Raw genomic sequence first — 25,884 nt, forward strand, 5'->3', positions numbered from 1 at the left:
CATAAAACAGAGGCAGTATTTTAACAAATTCAGTAAAGACTTTAAAAATGGTCCACATCAAAAGAAAAAAAAATGATAAACTGCTTCATAGTAAAATTTGTACTATTAATTATTTACAGCATTTATCAAGGTTATTATTATACTATTTTCTAGTTAGCAGGGACTTATTACAATATTTTTAAAATTTCAATTTTAAAAATCAAAGAGGAGGGAACACATCCTAACTCATTCTATGAGGCCAGCATTATCCTGGTAATAAAGCCCAACAAAGATAATACAAAAAAGAAAAGCTACAGATCAGTGTCTCTTACGAACACTAATACAAAAATCTTCAACAAAGTACTAGTAAACAGAATTCAGCAACATATTAAAAAGATGATACACCATAACCAAATGAGATTTATTCCAGGAATGGAAGGATGATTCAACATATGAAAATCAATCAAGATAACACCCCACATTAACAGAATAAAGGATAAAAACCCCATGATCACCTTGATAGATATAGAAAAAGCATGTAACAAAATTCAATACCCTTTCATGATAAAAACAGTGAATAAATTAGGAATAAGGAGAAAATATCTCAACATAATAAATGCCATATATGAAAACCCATGATGAACATCAGACTGAATGACAAAAGACTGAGAAGATCTCATCCTTTAATACCAGGAACAAAACAAGGATGCCAAATTTCACCACTTCTATTTAACACAGTACTGGAAGTTCTAGCCAGAACAATTAGGCAAGCAAAAGAAATAAAATGCATCAAAACTGGTAAGGAAGAAACAAAATTATGTTTCCAGATCATATGTTCTTTTATGTAGAAAATCCCAAAGATTCCTCCAAAAAAACTGTTAGAAAATATGAACTCAGCAAAGCAGCAGAATACAAAGTCAACAAAAATCAGTTGCATTTCTATACATGAGCAATGAACAATCTAAAAAAGAAATTACAAAAACAATTCTATTTTACTATCATCAAAAAGAATAAAATGCTTAGGAATTAATTTAACCAAGGAGGTGAAAGACTTGTATAATGAAAAATATAAAACACTCCTTATTAAGACATAAATAAATGGAAATACATCCCATGTTCATGGACTGCAAGACTTAATATTAAGATGTCAATACTACTCAAAGCAATCTACAGTTTCAATGCAAGCTCTGTCGAAATCCCAATGACACTTTTTGCAGAAATAGAAAAACCCATCCTAAAATTCATATAGAATCTCAAGGGACCCTGAATAGACAAAACCATCCCCCAAAATATGAAAAAAAGCCAGAGCATTCACACTTTTGGATTTCAACATGCCTTACAAAGTTTTAGTAATCAAAATTATGTGATAATCATACAAAGATAGACATATAGACATGGAACAGAATACGGAGCCCAGAAATAAACCCTTGCATATATGGTCAAATGACTTTTGACAAGAGTGCCAAGATCATTCAATGGGGAAAGGACACTCTTTTCAACAAATGGCACTGTAAAAACTGAATAACCACATGCAAAAGAATGAAGCTGGACCCTCATCTCATACCATATACAAAATTCAACTTAAAATGGGTCAGAGATAAATAACAAGGACACACTGTATAGCACAGGGCATTATAGCCATTATCTTATAATAACATTTAGTGGAGTATAATCTGTAAAAAAATAATGAATCACTATGCTGTACACCTGAACCTAATATAATATTGTACACCAACTATACTTCAATTGGAAAAAAAAAAAGGGGAGGTCAAAGAACTAAAGGTAAGACCTAAACTATAAAACTCGTAAACAAAAAAAAGTACAAAAGCTTCACTACACTGAATTTGGCAGTGATTTCTTGGATATGGCACCAAAGGCATAAGCAATAAAAGGAAAAAACTAAGATATATTGAACTTCTTGAAAATTAAAAAATTTTGTGCATCAAAAGATACTATCGAGAGTAAGGGAAGATGGCGGAAGAGTAAGACGCGGAGATCACCTTCCTCTCCACAGATACACCTGAAATACATCTACACGTGGAACAACTCCTGCAGAACACCTACTGAAGGCTGGCAGAAGACCTCAGACCTCCCAAAAGGCAAGAAACTCCCCACGAACCTGGGTAGGGCAAAAGGAAAAAAGAATAAACAGAGACAAAAGAATAGGGACGGCACCTGCACCAGTGGGAGGGAGCTGTGAAGGAGGAAAAGTTTCCACACACTAGGAAGCCCCTTCGCGGGCGGAGACTGCGGGAGGCGGAGGGGGGAGCTTCGAAGCCGCGGAGGAGTGCACAGCAACGGGTGCGGAGGGCAAAGCGGGGAGATTCCCGCACAGAGGATCGGTGCCAACCGGCACTCACCAGCCCGAGAGGCTTGTCTGCTCACCCGCTGGGACGGGCGGGGCTGCGAGCTCAGGCTCTGAGGCTAGGGTTTCGGTTTCGGACGGAGCGCAGGGAGAGGACTGGGGTTGGCGGCTTGAACATAGCCTGAAGGGGTTAGTGCACCACAGCTAGCCGGGAGGGAGTCCGGGGGAAAAGCCTGCACCTGCCGAAGAGGCAAGAGACTTTTTCTTCCCTCTTTGTTTCCTGGTGCGTGAGGAGAGGGGTTTAAGAACGCTGCTTAAAGGAACTCCAGAGACGGGCGCGAGCCGCGGCTAAAAGCGCGAACCCCAGAGACGGGCGCGAGCCGCGGCTGAAAGCGCGGACCCCAGAGACGGGCGCGAGCCGCGGCTGAAAGCGCGGACCCCAGAGACGGGCGCGAGCCGCGGCTGAAAGCGCGGACCCCAGAGACGGGCGCGAGCCGCGGCTGAAAGCGCGGACCCCAGAGACGGGCGCGAGCCGCGGCTGAGGGCGCGGACCCCAGAGACGGGCGCGAGCCGCGGCTGAGGGCGCTGACTCCAGAGACGGGCGCAAGCCGCGGCTGGAGGCGCGGACCCCAAGGCGGGCGGGAGACGTTGGGGCTGCTGCTGCCGCCACCAAGGGGCCTGTGTGCGAGCGCAGGTCGCTCTCCACTCCCCTCTTCCGCGGAGCCTGTGCAGCCCGCCACTGCCGGGTTCCCGGGATCCGGGGACGACTTCCCCGGGAGAGCGCACGGCGGGCCTCGGGCTGGTGCAGAGTCACGCCGGACTTTGCCGCCGCAGGCCCGCCCCGCATTCCGTGCCCCTCCCTCCCCGCCGCCGGCCTCCGTACGCCAGAACCCCCGAATCAGCGGCTCCTTTAACCCCGTCCTGTCTGAGCAAAAAACAGACGCCCTCCAGCGACCTACACGCAGAGGCAGGGCCAAATCCAAAGCTGAGCTCCTGTGAGCTGTGAGAACAAAGAAGAGAAAGGGAAATCTCTCCCAGCAGCCTCAGAAGCAGCGGATTAAAGCTCCACAATCAACTTGATGTACCCTGCATCTGTGGAATACATAAATAGACAGCCAATCATCCCAAATTAAGGAGGTGGACTTTGGGAGCAAGATCTATGATTTTTCTCCCTATTCCTCTTTTTGTGAATGTGTATGTGTATGCTTCTGTGTGAGATCTTGTCTGTATAGTCTTGCTTCCACCATTTGTCCTAGGTTCTATCCGTCCATGGTTTTTTCTTAAAATTTTTTTTCTTAATAATCAATTTTAATTTTAAGAACGTTATTATACTATACCTTCGTCCTTTCTTTCTCTTTCTTTCCTTCCTTCCTTCCCTCCTTTAGACAACGAATCATCCCAAATTGAGGAGGTGGTCTCTGACAGCAAGATTTATGATTTTTCCCCCTTTACCTCTTTTTGTGAGGGTGTATGTGTACGCTTCTGTGTAAGACTTTGTCTGTACAGCTTTGCTTCCAACATTTGTCCTAAGGTTCTATCCGTCCTTTTTTTCTAATTAAGAATTTTTTAATTCAATAACTTTATTATACTTTATTTTATTTTTACTGTATCTTCTTTCTTTTTGTTTTTCCTTCTTTCCCTCCTTCCTTCCTCCCTCCCTCCCTCCTTTCGTTCCTTCTTGCCTTCTTTCCTTCTTTGCTTCTTTCTTTCTTCCTTCCTTCCTTCCTTCCTTCCTTCCCTCCTTCCTTCCTTCCCTCCTTCCTTCCCTCCTTTCCTTCTTTCTTTCCTCATACGTCTACTAATTCCCTCTACTTTTTCTCCCTTTTATTCTGAGCCGTGTGGATGAAAGGCTCTTGGTGCTCCAGCCAGGAGGCAGGGCTCTGCCTCTGAGGTAGGAGAGCCAACTTCAAGACACTGGTTCACAAGAGACCTCCCAGCTCCAGATAATATCAAACGGCGAAAATCTCCCAGAGACCTCCATCTTAACACCAGCACCCAGCTTCACTCAACGACCAGCAAGCCACAGTGCTGGACAACCTGTGCCAAACAACTAGCAAAACAGGAACACAACCCCACCCATTAGCAGAGAGGCTGCCTAAAATCATAATAAGGCCACAGACACCCCAAAACACACCACCAGACGTGAACCTGCCCACTAGAGAGACAAGATCCAGCCTCTTCCACCACAACACAGGCACTAGTCCCCTCCACCAGGAAGCCTACACAACCCACTGAACCAACCTTAGCCACTGGAGACAGACATCAAAAACAGGAGGAACTACGAACCTGCAGCCTGCAAAAAGGAGACCCCAAACACAGTAAGATAAGCAAAATGAGAAAACAGAAAAACACACAGCAGATAAAGGAGCAAGATAAAAATGCACCAGACCTAACAAATGAAGAGGAAATAGGCAGTCTACCTGAAAAAGAATTCAGAATAATGATAGTAAGGTTGATCCGAAATCTTGGAGATAGAATGGACAATAGAATGGACAAAATGCAAGAATCAGTTAACAAGGACCTAGAAGAACTAAAGATGAAACAAGCAACGATGAACAACACAATAAATGAAATTAAAAATACTCTAGATGGGATCAATAGCAGAATAACTGAGGCAGAAGAACGGATAAGTGACCTGGAAGATAAAATAGTGGAAATAACTACTGCAGAGCAGAATAAAGAAAAAAGAATGAAAAGAACTGAGGACAGTCTCAGAGACCTCTGGGACAACATTAAACGCACCAACATTCGAATTATAGGGGTTCCAGAAGAAGAAGAGAAAAAGAAAGGGACTGAGAAAATATTTGAAGAGATTATAGTTGAAAACTTCCCTAATATGGGAAAGGAAATAGTTAATCAAGTCCAGGAAGCACAGAGAGTCCCATACAGGATAAATACAAGGAGAAATACGCCAAGACACATATTAATCAAACTGTCAAAAATTAAATACAAAGAAAGCATATTAAAAGCAGCAAGGGAAAAACAACAAATAACACATAAGGGAATCCCCATAAGGTTAACAGCTGATCTTTCAGCAGAAACCCTACAAGCCAGAAGGGAGTGGCAGGACATACTGAAAGTGATGAAGGAGAAAAACCTGCAACCAAGACTACTCTACCCAGCAAGGATCTCATTCAGATTTGATGGAGAAATTAAAACCTTTACAGACAAGCAAAAGCTGAGAGAGTTCAGCACCACCAAACCAGCTTTACAACAAATGCTAAAGGATCTTCTCTAGGCAAGAAACACAAGAGAAGGAAAAGACCTATAATAACGAACCCAAAACAATATAGAAAATGGGAATAGGAACATACATATCGATAATTACCTTAAATGTAAATGGACTAAATGCTCCCACCAAAAGACACAGATTAGCTGAATGGATACAAAAACAAGACCCTTACATATGCTGTCTACAAGAGACCCACTTCAGACCTAGAGACACATACAGACTAAAAGTAAGGGGATGGAAAAAGATATTCCATGCAAATGGAAACCAAAAGAAAGCTGGAGTAGCAATTCTCATATCAGACAAAATAGACTTTAAAATAAGGACTATTAAAAGAGACAAAGAAGGACACTACATAATGATCAAGGGATCGATCCAAGAAGAAGATATAACAATTGTAAATATTTATGCACCCAACATAGGAGCACCTCAATACATAAGGCAAATACTAACAGCCATAAAAGGGGAAATTGACAGTAACACGTTCATAGTAGGGGACTTAAACACCCCTCTTTCACCCATGGACAGATCATCCAAAATGAAAATAAATAAGGAAACACAAGCTTTAAATGATACATTAAACAAGATGGACTTAATTGATATTTATAGGACACTCCATCCAAAAACAACAGAATACACATTTTTCTCAAGTGCTCATGGAACATTCTCCAGGATAGATCATATCTTGGGTCACAAATCAAGCCTTGGCAAATTTAAGAAAATTGAAATTGTATCAAGTATCTTTTCTGACCACAACGCCATGAGACTAGATATCAATTACAGGAAAAGATCTGTAAAAAATACAAACACATGGAGGCTAAACAATACACTACTTAATAATGAAGTGATCACTGAAGAAATCAAAGAGGAAATCAAAAAATACCTAGAAACAAATGACAATGGAGACACAACGACCCAAAACCTGTGGGATGCAGCAAAAGCAGTTCTAAGGGGGAAGTTTATAGCAATACAATCCTACCTTAAGAAGCAGGAAACATCTAGAATAAACAACCTAACCTTGCACCTCAAGCAATTAGAGAAAGAAGAACAAAAAAACCCCAAAGCTAGCAGAAGGAAAGAAATCATAAAAATCAGATCAGAAATAAATGAAAAAGAAATGAAGGAAACAATAGCAAAGATCAATGAAACTAAAAGCTGGTTCTTTGAGAAGATAAACAAAATAGATAAACCACTAGCCAGACTTATCAAGAAAAAAAGGGAGAAGACTCAAATCAATAGAATTAGAAATGAAAAAGGAGAGGTAACAACTGACACTGCAGAAATAAAAGAGATCATGAGAGATTACTACAAGCAACTCTATGCCAATAAAATGGACAATCTGGAAGAAATGGACAAATTCTTAGAAATGCACAACCTGCCAAGACTGAATCAGGAAGAAATAGAAAATATGAACAGACCAATCACAAGCACTGAAATTGAAACTGTGATTAAAAATCTTCCAACAAAGAAAAGCCCAGGACCAGATGGCTTCACAGGCGAATTCTATCAAACATTTAGAGAAGAGCTAACACCTATCCTTCTCAAACTCTTCCAAAATATAGCAGAGGGAGGAACACTCCCAAACTCATTCTACGAGGCCACCATCACCTTGATACCAAAACCAGGCAAGGATGTCACAAAGAAAGAAAACTACAGACCAATATCACTGATGAACATAGATGCAAAAATCCTCAACAAAATACTAGCAAACAGAATCCAACAGCACATTAAAAGGATCATACACCATGATCAGGTGGGGTTTGTTCCAGGAATGCAAGGATTCTTCAATATACGCAAATCTATCAATGTGATAAACCATATTAACAAACTGAAGGAGAAAAACCATATGATCATCTCAATAGATGCAGAGAAAGCTTTTGACAAAATTCAACACCCATTTATGATAAAAACCCTGCAGAAAGTAGGCATAGAGGGAACTTTCCTCAACATAATAAAGGCCATATACGACAAGCCCACAGCAAACATCATCCTCAATGGTGAAAAACGGAAAGCATTTCCACTAAGATCAGGAACAAGACAAGGGTGCCCACTCTCACCACTCTTATTCAACATAGTTTTGGAAGTTTTAGCCACAGCAATCAGAGAAGAGAAGGAAATAAAAGGAATCCAAATCGGAAAAGAAGAAGTAAAGCTGTCACTGTTTGCAGATGACATGATCCTATACATAGAGAATCCTAAAGATGCTACCAGAAAACTACTAGAGCTAATCAATGAATTTGGTAAAGTAGCAGGATACAAAATTAATGCACAGAAATCTCTGGCATTCCTATATACTAATGATGAAAAATCTGAAAGTGAAATCAAGAAAACACTCCCATTTACCATTGCAACAAAAAGAATAAAATATCTAGGAATAAACCTACCTAAGGAGACAAAAGACCTGTATGCAGAAAACTATAAGACACTGATGAAAGAAATTAAAGATGATACAAATAGATGGAGACATATACCATGTTCTTGGATTGGAAGAATCAACATTGTGAAAATGACTCTACTACCCAAAGCAATCTATAGATTCAATGCAATCCCTATCAAACTACCATTGGCATTTTTCACAGAACTAGAACAAAAAATTTCGCAATTTGTATGGAAACACAAAAGACCCCAAATAGCCAAAGCAATCTTGAGAACAAAAAAAGGAACTGGAGGAATCAGGCTCCCTGACTTCAGACTATACTACAAAGCTACAGTTATCAAGACAGTATGGTACTGGCACAAAAACAGAAAGATAGATCAATGGAACAGGATAGAAAGCCCAGAGATAAACCCATGCACATATGGACACCTTATCTTTGATAAAGGTGGCAGGAATGTACAGTGGAAAAAGGACAGCCTCTTCAATAAGTGGTGCTGGGAAAACTGGACAGGTACATGTAAAAGAATGAAATTAGAACACTCCCTAACACCATACACAAAAATAAGCTCAAAATGGATTAAAGACCTAAATATAAGGCCAGAAACTATCAAACTATTAGATGAAAACATAGGCAGAACACTCTATGACATAAATCACAGCAAGATTCTTTCTGACCCACCCCCTAGAGAAATGGAAATAAAAATAAAAATAAACAAATGGGACCTAATGAAACTTCAAAGCTTTTGCACAGCAAAGGAAACCATAAACAAGACCAAAAGACAACCCTCAGAATGGGAGAAAATATTTGCAAATGAAGCAACTGACAAAGGATTAATCTCCAAAATTTACAAGCAGCTCATGCAGCTCAACAACAAAAAAACAAACAACCCAATCCAAAAATGGGCAGAAGACCTAAATAGACATTTCTCCAAAGAAGATATACAGACTGCCAACAAACACATGAAAGAATGCTCAACATCATTAATCATTAGAGAAATGCAAATCAAAACTACAATGAGATATCATCTCACACCAGTCAGAATGGCCATCGTCAATAAATCTAGAAACAATAAATGCTGGAGAGGGTGTGGAGAAAAGGGAACCCTCTTGCACTGCTGGTGGGAATGTGAATTGGTTCAGCCACTATGGAGAACAGTATGGAGGTTCCTTAAAAAACTACAAATAGAACTACCATATGACCCAGCAATCCCACTACTGGGCATATACCCTGAGAAAACCGAAATTCAAAAAGAGTCATGTACCAAAATGTTCATCGCAGCTCTATTTACAATAGCCCGGAGATGGAAACAACCTAAGTGCCCATCATCGGATGAATGGATAAAGAAGATGTGGCACATATATACAATGGAATATTACTCAGCCATAAAAAGAAACGAAATTGAGCTATTTGTAATGAGGTGGATAGACCTAGAGTCTGTCATACACAGTGAAGTAAGTCAGAAAGAAAAAGACAAATACAGTATGCTAACACATATATATGGAATTTAAGAAAAAAAAAATGTCATGAAGAACCTAGGGGTAAGGCAGGAATAAAGACGCAGACCTCCTAGAGAACGGACTTGAGGTTATGGGGAGGGGGAAGGGTGAGCTGTGATGGGGCGAGAGAGAGTCATGGACATATACACACTAACAAACGTAGTAAGGTAGATAGCTAGTGGGAAGCAGCCGCATGGCACAGGGATATTGGCTCGGTGCTCTGTGACAGCCTGGAGGGGTGGGATAGGGAGGGTGGGAGGGAGGGAGACGCAAGAGGGAAGAGATATGGGAACATATGTATATGTATAACTGATTCACTTTGTTATAAAGCAGAAACTAACACACCATTGTAAAGTAATTATACCCCAATAAAGATGTTAAAAAAAAAAAAAATAATAATAACTTTGAGAATAAGAATAGAAATATGAAGTACCTAGCTATAACTTTTGCAGTGTTTATTTATAAAGTATATAAAAACTGGTAAACTAACAAAGCTACTTCAATGATCTGTAAAAGAAATGTGAATACACTGAGTGTAATTATTTGGAGGATGGGAAAATGGAATACTATAAACATTTAAAAAAAATAAACCTTTAAAAATTGTTCTATTATTAATTATGTGAGTAAAATAAGTCAAATCCAATCTTTAATGAAAAACTAACTATGAGGAGGTGATAAATCACTAGTTTTGGTCTTTGCCACCAAATGGAGAGCAGGGCAGAAAATGAGGAAAAGACTTATGATTAAAGAGGTAACTGGTGTGTGTAGGGTGGAGCTGGGGGTGGGCAGCCACAGTTCAAAATAAATATTAAAACATTCTTGAATTTACTTTTATTTTTAAACAGTTTTGTGTAATGTGTCTGTCATTTACAATTGAAAGTGGATAATAACTAATTAATATATGAAAATAAAGTCTGGTCTCTCTAACAGCAAAAAAAAAAAAAAAAAAAAAAAGATACTATCAACATAGTAAAACGGCAACCCACAAAACTGGTGAAAATATTTATAAATCATATATCTGATAAGAGATTAACATACAGAATACATAATTAACCCTAAAACTCAACAACAGAAAAACGGATTCAAAAATGGGCAAAAGGGCTTCCCTGGTGGCGCAGTGGTTGAGAGTCCACCTGTTGATGCGGGGGACACGGGTTCGTGTCCCGCTCCGGGAGGATCCCACATGCCGCGGAGCGGCTGGGCCCATGAGCCATGGCCGCTGAACCTGCGCGTCCGGAGCCTGTGCTCCGCAAAGGGAGAGGCCACAACAGTGAGAGGCCTGTGTACCGCAAAAAAAAAAAAAAAAAAAGGGCAAAAGACTTAGACATTTCTCCAAATAAGATACACAAATGGCTAACGAACACATGAAAACATGCTCAACACCACTAATCATTAGGGAAATGCAAATCAAAATTACAATACGACTTCATACCCATTAAAGTGGACACTATCAAAAACAAAAACAAGTGTTGGAAAGGATATGGAGAAACTGGAACCCTTGTGCACTGTGGATGGGAATTTAAAATGGTGGAGCTATGTGGAAAATAGTATGGTGGTTCCTTAAAAACTTAAAAATAGAATTACAACATGACCCAGCAATTCCACTTCTGGATATATACCCAAAAGAACTGAAAGCAGGTCACAAATAGATATCTGAGTACCCATGTTCATAGCAGCTTTATTCACTGTAGCTAAAATGTGGAAGCAACTCAAGTGTACACTGACTGATGAATGGATAAGTAGAGTGTGATAAATATATACCATGGAATATTATTCAGCCTTAAAAAGGAAGGAAATTCTGACATATCCTACAACATGATGAACTTTCAGGATATTATGCTAAGTGATATGTTAGTCACAAAAAGACAAATACAGTATGATTCCACTTATATGAGGTACCTTAGAGTAGTCAAAATCACAGACATAGAAAGTAAAATGGTGTTTCCAGCAGCTACAGGGAGAGGGTAATGGGGAGTTATTCTTTAATGGATATAGAGGTTCAAGTTTTACAAGTCTGAAAGAGTTATGGAGAAGCATGGTGGTGATGATTGTACACTGTGAATATGTTTAATACCACTGACCTGCACACTTAAAAATAGATAAGATAGTAAATTTTATGCTATGTGTATTTTATCACAAGAAAAAAAATTGGACAAAAAAATTTAACAGAGTAGACAGCTTTTCTTTCTCTTCCCACAGCACGATGGACAAAACTCTAACATAGTATTTATAATAATATTACAAAATTGCCTGTGTAAGTACTCTCTCCCTTAAAAGAATACTATCGGCTTGTCAAACCAGGTGTCTTCAGTGTCTAGTGGAGAAGTGCCTATTGCAGGATGTATAGGAGGCAGTAGAATGTGGTCGCTGAGATATCAGCTCTGAAGTGAGGTTGCTGGGGTCTGCATATCAATTCCATCATTTGCTAGCTTTGCAAACTTGACCAAGTCACTAAATCTCTCCAAGCCTCAGATTTCTCAGGTGTAAGATGGAAATAAAAATATTATTATCCATTGGGTTGTTGTGAAGAATTAAAATAATACATAAAATTTATATTGTTAAATATATTGTTATTATTAAAACCACTCAACAGATTTTGCTGAACTCAAGTGAATAAACTCTTTAAACTTTTAACATTATTCCATCACAGTTAAATTTAATGAAGCTAATGAAAAATCTGTCCTGCCTATTCATCAAAATAAAGTCTAGATTCTCTAATTACATTAGTCTAATTCTGGAAAAACTATATACATTCTACAGTTCACACTTCCTTACTCTGATTTTCATTAAAAGTGGAAATGGTAATACCTATTTCAGCCACAAACCAAAAGCTTTCACAAACTGCCCCTCCATTCTAGAGATCAGTCAAGTACATTCCACCTTCTACATTTTATAAATCTTAACAGATTAATGACTTAAGACATAAAAACCATATTTTAATATAATGTATGTAGTCTCAAGTAACCAACTCACTTAATAACCTATTCCATACTTACTCAGGTAGTTGGTTTCAGTTACAGTATATTTTTAATGAGCTTCTGCTGAAAAAGTCATTTCCCACAATAATGATGACAGAAACTCATTGCATGGCATTAAGAACAAGTTCATTAAGGAAATGAAACAAAGGTAGTACATGATTATATGTAAAGTATTCCTGTTTCATTTTATGTATGAGTTAACAAAAACGGCAACCATAACAAATCAAAATTCTATCCTATGGCTAAGCAGAATAAAATTGCCTATTTTGAGAGAGAACAAAATTTAAGTTTCAACTGCCATTCACAGGTTTCTTTCTCCTTCTCCCAAATTATAGTATCAATACAACTTATTAAAGATTTAAAATAACAAAAATATTTATTTCAAAATCATCTGTTTGTTGAAAGTAATTCTATGAATGACTCAACTATGTACTATTTCATTTCGTATTCTTGAACATAATAAAATTTGATTCAGGGAAATAAATAAAGTTTAAATACTACAAGACTTTTATAGACTCATTATTTCACAAAATTATTTCCAATCTTTATTTGAATAAAGACCTCCTTCAATTTAAGTAAATTGATTCTTACCTCCTGATTAAATTTATGTGCCATCTCATTAAGTAGTGAGGAAAAGAAACTAGTGTTTTGTAGCAGGACTCGACCCATAACGCCGAGATACGTTGACATCACTACAGGATACCTCTGTACAATTAAAATACAGCATATGTAAAACTGTGTTATGGTACAAATATAAACAATCATTGACAAAAAGTAACAATCAACAGGGATATGAAATAACAATATTCTTCTTTACACTGCTTCTTCAGAATGAACACCAATATTGCCTGAGTTCTAACTAAATATATGTCATACAAGGTAATATATATGTATTATGTACATAGTTATATGGATTACATATGTGAAGAAGAAATAATTTTTCAATGAATAAGGAAAATAATTAAAATAGAACCCTAGAATCCAATACTAACTTTAGAAGCTTAAGAAAAATCTTACCTCCCCTTCTATAATACCTCTGAAAACACAGGGTAGAATTGGTTGAAACATTTGCGGGCTTAATACTGGGTTCACTTTAAGGGCATTTTCCACAACCTAAAAACCAAAATGACACATTGGTAATGCTTAATAATGCAAGTCACTGCTTTATGCAAAACACAGGTAAAGAAAACAACGTATTAAATATCACATATATATAAGTACATGAAGTATTCAATATTCTAGACACACTTTTATAAGATAATCCATTAAAAATTACAATTCGATTTTAAGTATGTAATATTTAGACAGTTATACATCTTACATAGAATTATAATTAATCCCATTTTGATAACAGATATGTTGTTAATGTACTTCTTATCTTTGCATTTTAAATAAATAACCCTTATAAAACGTTAATGTCTATTTAATGTTTTATAATGTTTATTGTCTTATTGAGGCAATAAAAGGCACTTCAAAAGTATTTTAATAGTGAAAAGGGAAATCAGTAACAACTACACTCACTATCCAAAAATAAGTCTACATTTAAATTTATCCATAAATTGGATGGAAAAGGGCATGTTGCATATATACTGCATATTTACTAAATGAGAAATAATCTTATTTTATTTATAATACAATCATACAGATTATTAACCATGCACATTGTTACAGATGAAAATTTGAAACATAAATTACTTTTATCTGAGTGAGATGGGCTCCCTCTATAACAAAGACAGGCAGCATGAAATTCAAACTGGGGTGGGATTTGTTTGTTTGTTTGTTCCAGGGTTGGGGGGGGAGGGGTGGAGTGAGGAAGGCAGTGGTCAGAAAGCAGCAGTGAGGTCCAAGAAGAAATGTCTATACTTCTAGCCCCACTGCTTGCGGGGTAAGAATGAAAGCAGACACCATTTGAGAGGGTTGTGGGCAAGTACCAGTCTCAAGGCAGAGCCAGGTTTCCCTTAAAACGTCCAGCAATGTTTTTCAAGACTGACTATTGGCATTCTGAGTGGGACAAGTGTTTACTGCGCAGGACTATTCCACCTATCGAGGGGTTTTTAGCATCTCTGATCTCTGTTCATTATGTGCCAATGGCATGCTCCCAACACAGCAACAAATACACCTCGTGCATTTCAAAACATTCTCAAGGTAAGCAAACAGTACAATGAATGACAACATCCTCTAATTTTGTGCAAGAAGTAAAAGGAATGTGCAAAGAAAAGTCTAAAAATACAATAACTTTTACTGTGGGCCGAACACCATGCTATCTAATAAGAAATACAGGATAAAAGATACCACAGTTCCTGATTAAAAGCAACAGGAGATGATGAGACTCAGAACATGATTAAATCTGACCTCAATAAGGTTTACTTTGTCAAAAAATTAGATTTGGAATAGAGGGAGAAGGTGTAGATAAGCTACCCAGAGGCAGATGTCACCGGACATTTTATCTATGAATGGAAAGCAAGGCCATCTGCTGATTGTTAGACACACTATAACTTCATTCCCTCCTAAAACCCCACTAAACTTATATAAAAAGATTTTAAAGGGAGGGTGAATAATTTTTAAAGGACAAAAGGAATGAGAGATGAATACTGGAAGGTACAAAGAAATTCAAGAGGTAAATGACTTATCAGATGAGAGAAAGCTGAAATCTAAGGTTACAATAGAGAAAGCTGAGAGCAACTCGATGCACATCAGATGTATCTTCTCCCTACCTCTCCCCACCAAAAACCACAGGAATTAGCAGAGCCATACATCTTTGGAAAGGAGGGTAAAGGAAAAGCTAAAAATAAGACAGGTTGGAAGTCTACTTAGGAAACAAATTGCCAGATATTCCCTAATCTGCATATTTGGGCAACTGACCTTCCCCCACCCCAGGAGAAGACAGTATATTTTCTTTAAAGGGTCTAAAAGAGAGACTTTCCAGACTAAAAGGGCCCAGGAGTGCCTGGTACTATTAATTAAAAAAACCCTAAATCAAGGTACATCACTGTAAAATTTCAGAACACTAGGAAAAAGAAAAAGAAGCTACAAGCCTGGGGAGGGGGAGCAAGGTGGGGGAGTTAGCATGGCTCTGAAAGAGACTTCTTCAAGAAAATTAAAGTAATAAAATCCTTATGGGTCAATGTGTCTGAACATATTGAACAGAGACAAGTGGCAGAGAACTCAGTGCACTTAAAAAATTACACTAAAAAAATTATTAACTCCAAAGATTACAGAAGTTTGTACAGAAAAGGAAAAGTAATCACATATTTAAGATTATGACTTTTAAAATGTAAATTCACTGAAACGTACCATTCAATACAATCCAGCTGTCATTATGCACTTTCTTTATATATAAAGGTACAGTATGTAAAGGATTCACTTATTTCAAAACTAAAATGGAGTCTTTGTATTCAAAAAGTTAGGAACCATAGAAACAGTGAGATCCTTTCTGAAAAATTATGCAGGAAAATGCCACTATCAGACTTGGAGGCAAGGACTGTGGATCAGAATCAAGAGAAAATCAGAAAGCAGAGCTGATCAGATATAAAAAACCAATTGAACAGCTGACCAGAGGTGAAGAAGTCTGGGATTACTCCTAGTTTTCACGTTTGGTCAATGGGTACAATCGTGATGCCGTTAATAGTGAGGCTTCACTTTAGACATGGTGAACTTGAGAAACCTGTGGGAAAATCTGTATGGAATGGTCTTATTTCCACACACATAACACTCTATACAGTCCAATTTCTAGGGAAGGTATTGCAGTTGTGACCTAAAAGTCAGAGTTCAAATTATGACTATTTCCATAATGAAGAAGGTTCTTTCATAATGATCAGAATCCTACCAAACATTTTGATCAGCAGCGCTTTCACTTCTAAACAAGATTTTGAAAAATGCATCTAACGATTTCAGTGGTAATACACAATTTTGTATATTTTAAGTACATATCCATACATATGGATAAATTTCAAATTTAAAAAAAATGTTAAATTTGAGTATTTTTAGAATATAATTGTATTCATCTAGATAACTTGTTCCGAATCACAGGATACATTAAAGCCTATTTTTGCTCTGAAGGCAGGCATACTTGTCTCTCTATCCAATTTTCATAACATTGTAATTTTCTGCTTCAAAACAAAGAAGTTGCTTCCAGATACTGTCAGAAATTAGTATAACAGTGACACTTAGTCAAAAATATATTAAAAATGTGCATACTATATTAAGAAACAGTATCTGAGAGGTATTAAAAAATGGGAAAAAAATGAGCCAATATTAAAAACTATTATAACTTTATTGGAACTCTGAGAATAGGAAAATGCCAAAAATGTTGAGAGTTCTCTCAGCTTTCAAGTACAAGCATAAAAGAACCATTATCCTAAAATATTCTTTTATATAAAAAAAAAACACAAATAATTTTTTCATGATAATTAGTATATTTCTAGTATTTAACATCCATTTAATAAACAATAAAATTCAGTTTCTGGGATTTCAAATCAAATACAGAGGTTTAGCTACAGCAATGTTATATAAAAATACAGTCTTAAACATATGTTATATAATTCAAGTATTTATATCCTATTTATGACCCCCTGGCTAGCATACTTAGAGAGAAACTGGTTTAATGTGTAACGCATGTTAAATGTTACAAATATTTCAATGTATATTTGGATGGTAACTGATTTGTGCTGAATCATTCAATCAAAAAATATTAGGCACAACTGGGGGACAAATAATAACATTACCTTCTCTCAGTTCAAGGAAAAAGGAGAAACAAATAGATTTCCTTCTAGTAAAACTGTAAGGGTAGTGCTGTACATTATATAAATTTGGAATTTTTCATAATAAAATTTTTTAAAAGAGCATGTTATTTTGAAAAGAAAGAAAGAATTTAAAACAATTATTTTTAAAAAGCCAGCTGAGATAACATGGTTCTGGAAAAAGAGTAAAATTCTATCGCTGTGCAAATCATCTACTTAAGTTATAAAAAATTTAACTAATGTACTATTTTAAATAAACATTTATTTACAAAAGATGGTCAAAGGAAGAGTTCCCTGGTGGCCTGTTTTCCCCCAAAGGGAGATTAAATAATTAGATAACTATATAATTAGATTAAAATAGCCAACACTTGTATTAGCTGATTACATGTTAGGCAATGTTACAAGTGCTTTATACATATAAGGTCATATAATCCTCACCACAACCTAAGGAAGTACGTAACATTTTTATTCCCATTTTACAGATGGAAAGTGAGGAGCAGAGATTAACTGGTTCACCTCACACAGCTGTGAAGTAGCAGGGCTAATATTCTAACCCTAGCAGTTTTGCTTAAGTCACCTGCTAAGTTACACTAGGTCTAATTATTTTGTAAGAATATAATTTAAAACAAATAGTAAAAGAAAATAAATATTCTCCTTATGATATATCCTAAAAACTTGCCTCATTTTTCAAATAAATTTCACAATCCCATTCCATATGACTCAGAAAAAGTTGTCTTTCAATAATTACTAATAATATTGCAGAAAAGCAGGAGGAAAAAAACACTTTCAATTCAAATTTTTTCTGGTAGGTGTTTATAAACATAAGAAACAACCTTTTTTCATCACTTAGAATTTAGAGATTATAATTTGTCACAGGGATTTCAGATAATATATAGTTACAGATTATTAAAAATCATATAGTACAACATCTTATATAATAAATAAGAGAATTTAAGTCCAAAATGTACTCAAGAATGTATAAGTAACAGAGCTGGGTGTACAAAACCAAGGCACAGGTCAAGGAGAGAACAACATTCCAAATGCAGTTATTATTTACTAAACTTAGGATCATGGAAAAGCTTACAGTCTAGTAAAGGAGAAGAAGATAAAACACACACATATTGAAAAATCTACAAAGGCAACATCAAAATGACACGACAATTTTCTCTCAAATTTCTATCACTCCCACATTGCCAATCAGTTATTCCTCAAACAGAATTAAGTCCAAAGTATCAATTCCTTATATCCCTACTTTCAGAGAAGAAATTATCACCAAGGCAAAAGATGAAGCTGAGATTCTGTAAGACAGATGGAAGTTCCTCAACATAATTATATACTGCCACTATATCAGTTTGGTAAGGGCATAAATGCAATAAAAATTCACAAAAACAGTTTAGCAAACAACATGTCTAATGTTACTTGCTTGTAAGCTTTGGAGCTAGAACACTTTGAAATCAGTACAGGTGAGGATTGATAGACACATGGCGGTAGACTAGGACTCCAGTATCTGGGGTCTTGACAAGCCACACACACAGATTCCTGTTATTACTCCTTCAGAGCCCACAAGCTTCTCAGTAACAAGGGCATACATTCCCATCCTTTACCCCCTACTCTAAAAAAGAAACTGAAGAACCTATGAAATTAAAACCAGAGAGTTCTGCTGTATTTTCACTCTATATTTACCCACTTCTTAGTTTATAACAATATTTTGGATTTAAGTTTCCATTGTGATTTCAAATATAAAACAGCAAATCAGAGAGTGTGAAAAATGTAATATGTTTGATAAACAATCTTTCTGGGAAAAATCAGAATTTACCAAAGTACTTTTTATTTCAACTCTTGTTAAAAGCCTTTACTTTACAAGATTTCTCTTACAAAGTCTAAGACGACATTCTAATATAACTGAAACATTCTTAAATTTTAACCTAAACATCTGTAAGACAGAGTTCATTTAAAAATGAATACTGAGATGAATACTACTCAGTCCCCTCTCCCTCCTCAATAAGTGCAGACGTACTAATCATCCTGTAGTGCTCCTCTGCCTCATAGTGACAGGCATCAGGCAGCTCTGACAATCTTGTCTTTTTATCTGGAAACACCAAGGTCATATGCCAGTTTCTTACTCTCTTCACCTAACATTATATCTACAGCTTCAATCACTACCAGTCTGGCCAGCTCTCTTAAAAAACAAACTCTTGCCCCTTCTACATACGCTCTAGACTTAAAATACCAATCTCCTGTATCATTCTGGCGCCATCTTCCTTTCTATTGGGTCACTTTTACCTACAAAATCTACTCAGATCAGATTTTCCTCACTGCCTCTCCACACACAAAAGCTATCTTTTTATTTTTTAACAGTAAATTCTTGTTATGGATTGACTTGTGCCCTGCTCCCTGCAAAAGATATGCTGAAGTCCTAATCCCAAGTACCTGTGAATGTGACCTTATGTGGAAATAGAGTCTTTGTAGATATAATTAAGTTAAGATGAAGTTATTATGGTAGGCACTTAATCCATTATGACTGGTGCCCTTATGAGAAGAAAAGACAAAGATACAAGGAGAATGTCATGTGACAATCGAGGCAGAGACTGGAGTGACGCATGTATAAGCCAAGGAAGCCAGAAATTGCTGGCCACCACCAGAAGCTAAGAGAAAGGCATGGAACAGATTCTCCCCTAGAGTCTTCAGAGAGAGTATGGCCCTGCCAACATCTTGATTTCAGACCTGTAGTTTCCAGAACTCTGTGAGAGAGATAATCACTATAAATATTATAAATTAGTTCCTGTTGTTTTAAGCCACTCAGGTTGTGATACTTTGTTATGGTAGCCCTAGGAACAAATATAGTTCTTAATAATATAATCATTTTCTCATCACTTTCTAATTTAACACTTCAGTAATCTGGCATATGAACCCCTCCAATTTATAGACACTAAAGGTTTTAAATAACACCATTATCCCCACCTTCAACAAACAATTCTCACAGTATTCTCTCTGTTCTTATTTCTGTTCACTTCTCTGCAGTACTTAACACTGTATTAATCTAATTCACCCCACTAGGATTGCCAGAATTAGCAAATAGAAGTACTATGTTTTATCTGGTAACCCTAACCCTACCAAACATTTAAGACCCAGGTCCCATCTCAACCCTTTCTCCCTGAAAAATGTTCTCTGCAAAATGCTGGGTTAGATGACCACATCTATACTCCCAGAGTAACATAAAGCCAATGGACAGCAATGGCTCACACTAGAAAGTGCTCATGAAAATCACCTAGGGAACTTTTTAAAAAGAAATACCAACATCTTATGTCCTACCCAAATTTTCAAAAAGTTCACCAGGTAATCTGAGATACCACTAATCCAAAACAACATAACACACTAAATATGGGCTGATTGCTTACATGCCTCCTTCCCCCAAAAGAATGAATTACTCAAGAGCAGAAACTGGTTTTTCTATCATGTATGCCTACCAGAACGCACTGAATACCAGTAACAGGGGTTGGCAAACAATGCCCTTGGGCCAAATCCGAACAACTATATGATTGTGTAAATAAAGCATTTTTGGATACAGCCACAGTCATTAACTTACATACCATCTATGCCTGCTTTCAATCCACAACAAAACATATAAATAGTTGAGACAAAGACTGTAGGGCCCACAAAACCTAAAACATTTACTAGCTGGTCCTTTACAGAAAAAGTTTGCTGACCCCTGACCTATATGGTGAATGACTGGATAATCAACAATGATAGTAAATGCAACCAATTTGAAAATCAAATTAACATGCATATTAACACAGATATCTGGAGCTTTAGAGGTGCATACATGTGTATAATGTCCAAAGAACAGCACATAAAATAGTGTAATGCTTGAATAAGTGCCAACTGATGATTACTCTTATTGGCTATTATGAAAGACTTTACTGCCTGCACAAACTTATACCCACTTAGCCCCCCAAAATGTACTATGGGTTGTTGCTATGATTATTGTGGTTAACACATTTCTTACAATGAAACTCTTTGGGCAAACACTTTTTCATTTCACTGGGAGGAAATCAAATTGTTTTTAGGATCTAAAGCAATGCCATAGTTTTCACACAAAAAAATGCTACTTGGTTAAGCTATAGTAACACTTCACCTAACCAGCTCTCATATCTGACTTAAAACATAGCTAAGAAATTAGAAACAAAAAAGAGATGCTTTTAACAAAGTACACCTCATAAAATCCATACAAAATATGTGTGTGACATACATGTGAAGATATATTTATATATACATTTATATTTAAATATATACATTTGATACTCCTTTACCTTTAATATATAGATATATAAACATACAACTCAGAGACTGTTGGTTCTTAATTATACATAATTATATACAATATATAAAGATAATATATAGTGATTCTATAAAGATATAGTGCATAAAGATTAACTCAGAGCCCATGGGTTCTTTTTTTGTTTGTAAGTTTTTTTTTTAATTCAGGTATAATTGACATATAACACTATATTAGTTTCAGGTATACAATATAATGATTCAACATTGGTTCTTAGTTATACACAGTCCATAAAAACTTGGTACTCTAACTTCTAGAACCGATCCAAATTAAAAGTACCAAATTATAGTGGGAATATTGTGTCCCAAAAGCAGGCTAACAAACTGGACAGGTGAGAAGTATCAGATGTCACCAGGCTTTGGATCATTTATAAAAGTTTTTAAAGCCTTGCTACACAAAGTGAAGTCTCAGGATGAGGGGGAGCTTTGAGTGGGGTCCCATCAGCAGAAAGTTAGTTAGAAATGTGGAATCTGCATTTTAACAACATCCTCAGGTGATCTATATGCACAATCAAATTTGACACCCCTGGTCCAGAGGTATTAGACCAATTTAATACAGCTGAAAGAAAATATTCTGTCTAGAATTACTCTTCCCCTTCTTGCCCATCATCTAAACCCAAATGAAGGTCTAATTTCACAAAATACAGATGGAAAATGTACAACAATATTCATTAGAAAGATGACAGTACCTTTAGCACTTGAACTTGGCCTTCTGTAGTAATTTCGTTTAGCAGTTCACAAAAGGACTGACATAGACCTACTGCGTATGTCTGAAATTCAATGAAAAGTCAAAATATACATATGAATATATCTGCAATATCAAAAAAGGTATAAAATTAAATTGGGGACTCATAATCTATTTGAGAATTAGATACTAAAGCTCTAAGCATATAAAATTTCAATTAGAACTCTTTAGGAAAAGTTTAAGAAATAAAAATACAGTTTATTGCTATTCTAATTTTTGTAGAAATATAAGGATATATTTACATGTAGAGCATTTTTTTTTTATGTTAAATAATATAATTCATGAGACTACATCACATCTGCCCCACAGTAGGCAATGCTTATGACGTTTTTTCCCCCCTTAAAGTAATAAATCAATCTATTAAATTTTGAAAAGGTTTCAAAATAAGATTCCTGATTTCAAATAAGAAACAATCAAAATAATAACTATACAAATTTTTACAATGCAAAAACTACAACATACCTGTAAAAATTCTGTTGATGATAAAAAGATATAACCATTGATGATCTTAAAGCAGGTTCTGAGACTTTCTGAACTTAGTTCTGCCAAAATAATAATTGTTTTAAAAAGAAAAAATTAATTCATTGTTCAAAATCAGTTTAAATGAAGTGACTTATTTAAAGCTAAGTTACATGCCCTTCTTTACAAATCTTTTCTGAATGCTATTCAGATGGCTAGTATATAAATATCTATCTAAAAACTGGCATTAACCTGTAACTTAATGCTTTCCCATATACCTCCCATTAGTTAAAACAACTTAGAAAATACGAAGCTCCCTTTTCTTTCCTTTCAGAAAATAACTACATGATCCAACCTTGCATTTCAAACTAAATTTCTAGTACCAGCATGGCAAACGACATGCAACTGAATCATTTTATCATCATATTTTGATATCTGCTTAAATGGGTTCACTCAATAAGCATTTACTGAGTGTCTATTGTGCTGGCACTCAACATGCTACCCTACTTACGAAAAGAGTCCCTGTTATATTCCGAAAATTATACTGTGTTTAGATATTCTCAATTCTTGGGCTTTGTTCTTCAAATCCACTCCTCTATGAAAAACCTACACATAAAAAATCTTCTTTAAAATGTTATTACCAGAATAGTATAAGGAAAAGGATATTGTTTTTAATTATTCTTTTTCAAGTGCAAAGCAGAAAACTTGTTAAAAACTGAAAATGATCAAATGTTTATGCAGTGTTATTTTACATGTCTTATCACATACAATAATGATACAATAGAACACAGATTACAGATGTATATTAATTATACAGATCAAAACATGACCCCAAAATATCATCTATATCTAAAATCTTTCATTCTGTATTGCTACTATTTTAGAAATCGTATTCACTTGCAATAGGACAGATTAAAAAATGTTTCCTGGCAAAAGTGTAGGCCCTGGGTTCTTACCTAACTCATATCCTAGCAAAGTGACAAGATATTCTATTCAGGTGAGAATTACCCATACACTTTCACAAGAAAATAACAATCCCACTCAAAGCTCAAAATGTGTTTTAAAGGCATTATTTTCTATACTTTAGGAATTTAACATATTAGTTTAAAATGAGAATGTAGAGGGGACAGAAACTAACCAACTTGTTACCATGCTAACAGAAGACATAAAAAGAAATAATAAAGGCTGTCACCTAAATATTTTTCACAACAGAAGTAAGACAAAATCTCAGGATAAAGGGGTAGGCCATTACATTGGATAAAGTTATTCTTATGAACAATTCACACGTCCTTTTCTCCTCAAGGAGCAAGTGCAGTCAAGTCTAAACTTGTGCACACTGTTTAACAGACCAACAATAGCAGACTGTTTGGCAACCACCGTTTTGGCAACCACCGTGATAAATAAGGCAGAGGGTCTACATTCAAGTGAGAACTTAGAATGGCTACATTCCAGGTATGTCAGTGAATATAATTTCTCAATCACTGCCATCTAAAATTTTATCAAGATCTATGATGAAGGAGACAATATTTAAGAAAGATTTATTTTAAAAACCATAGTACCAGGACTTCCCTGGTGGCTCAGTGGTTAAGAATCCGCCTGCCAATGCAGGGGACACGGGGTTGAGCCCTGGTCTGGGAAGATCTCACGTGCCACGGAGCAACGAAGCCTATGCACCACAACTACTGAGCCTGCGCTCTAGAGCCTACGAGCCACAACTATTGAAGCCTGTGCGCCTAGAGCCCGTGCTCTGCACCAAGAGAAGCCACCGCAATGAGAAGCCCACGCACCGCAACGAAGAGTAGCCCCTGCTCACCGCAACTAGAGAAAGCCTGCGTGCAGCAGTGAAGACCCAATGCAGCCAAAAATAAATAAATAAATTTATTAAAAAAAAAAAACCCTAAAAATAAAAACCATAGTACCCATCTCTTCTTACAGATATTTTAAAAGCTATTTCTAGATTAATTTATATAAGCAAATAAGCAATTAGGTCACTTCATACTGTTTTCCATGCCTCCATCATGCAAAGGACTTTTACTAAATTTCCTAAGGCATGCTATCATCAGCAAATATTAAATATCAATAGTAAAAAAAAGTCCTAAAAGTAATAAATTTATCTATTTTAAAGTATATTGAACATTGTTCATTATATCCATGAGTTCCTAGTAAGACTCTGATAAAAAATTATTTTCTGGTCCTAGTATCAGGAAGAGCTGCCCATACAACAGATCTGTATTTATTTTCAGCCCTGTGAATAATTTAATTCAAATGTTCTCAACCATGGGCAATTTTGCCCCCTAGGGGACATCTGGCAATGTCTGGAAACTCTGGTTGTTAAAAACTAGCATCTAGTGGGTTGAGGCTAAAGATGCTATTAAGCTTCCTACAATGCTCTAAACAGTCCCTCACAAGAAAGAATTACATGGCCCAAAATGTCAACCATTTTGCAAATCCCTAACTTAAGTGATCAAGTTTTTCTTTCATAGACAGAGAGCTCTGATTCAAATCTGTAACCCATCAAAGTATCTAGTTATGCTGTGTGCACATATGATTTATATTTATTAGTCTAATTATATTTTATATTCCATTCCTCTCTGTTTTTCTCTATTCTTTGGCTCTTATTTTTAATTTCTACTTTCATGTTACATTTTACTTATTCTTTTTAATCATACTATTTAATGTTTATGTTTGGAAATGAAACTATAGTAGTTTCTTCTTTTATTTCAAATTCTGATAAAATATGAAGGCTAAAATGTGTAAAATAGCCTACACATCATCAAGATGTCAGGTGGGAAAAAGTTCCTTCCAAATTAGAAAAATTTTATTGGTCAAGGAACATTACCTTGGCACTTACAACAACATGGACAAGAGTCAGTCAGGTGTTCATCTTTTAAGTAATGAGAATACTGAGAAAATTAATACCATAAAAAAGATTTAAAGGATTTTAAAAATAAGCCTTTAGAACTGAATTATTAGAATTAGTTATAGCCAATGGTTCTACTTAAAGTATCTCCAGTTCTACTTACATTTGGGGAGAAGGATATGAAATGAATTTTAGCCTTGGATTTATTCACACTTAATTAACATATCCTAAAAATCATTAACTTAAACACCAATATTGTTGGTTTTATGTGTTTTAAATGAAAATGAGAAACTACCAGCCAGCAGCTTTATTTCTACTTGGAAAAAATAATAGCTATCATATTCATTAAATAAATGTTTAAAAATCACTGATCTAATAGGA

General features: G+C 36.1%; 1 protein-coding gene across 1 annotated transcript in view; it reads right to left on the reverse strand.

Moving 5' to 3' along the window:
* Positions 1–25,884, reverse strand: part of IPO11 (importin 11) — a 221,902-nt gene that overhangs the window by 82,432 nt on the left and 113,586 nt on the right. The window contains exons 23-26 of the mRNA XM_060009435.1: positions 22,647–22,726; positions 22,129–22,209; positions 13,383–13,478; positions 12,957–13,070 (exon numbers count right to left, since the gene is read on the reverse strand). Of these exons, the coding sequence (XP_059865418.1) occupies positions 12,957–13,070; positions 13,383–13,478; positions 22,129–22,209; positions 22,647–22,726 (371 nt within the window). The remainder of the gene's footprint in view (positions 1–12,956; positions 13,071–13,382; positions 13,479–22,128; positions 22,210–22,646; positions 22,727–25,884) is intronic.

Source organism: Delphinus delphis, chromosome 3, assembly GCF_949987515.2.
Source record: "Delphinus delphis chromosome 3, mDelDel1.2, whole genome shotgun sequence".
NCBI classification, from domain to species: domain Eukaryota; kingdom Metazoa; phylum Chordata; class Mammalia; order Artiodactyla; family Delphinidae; genus Delphinus; species Delphinus delphis.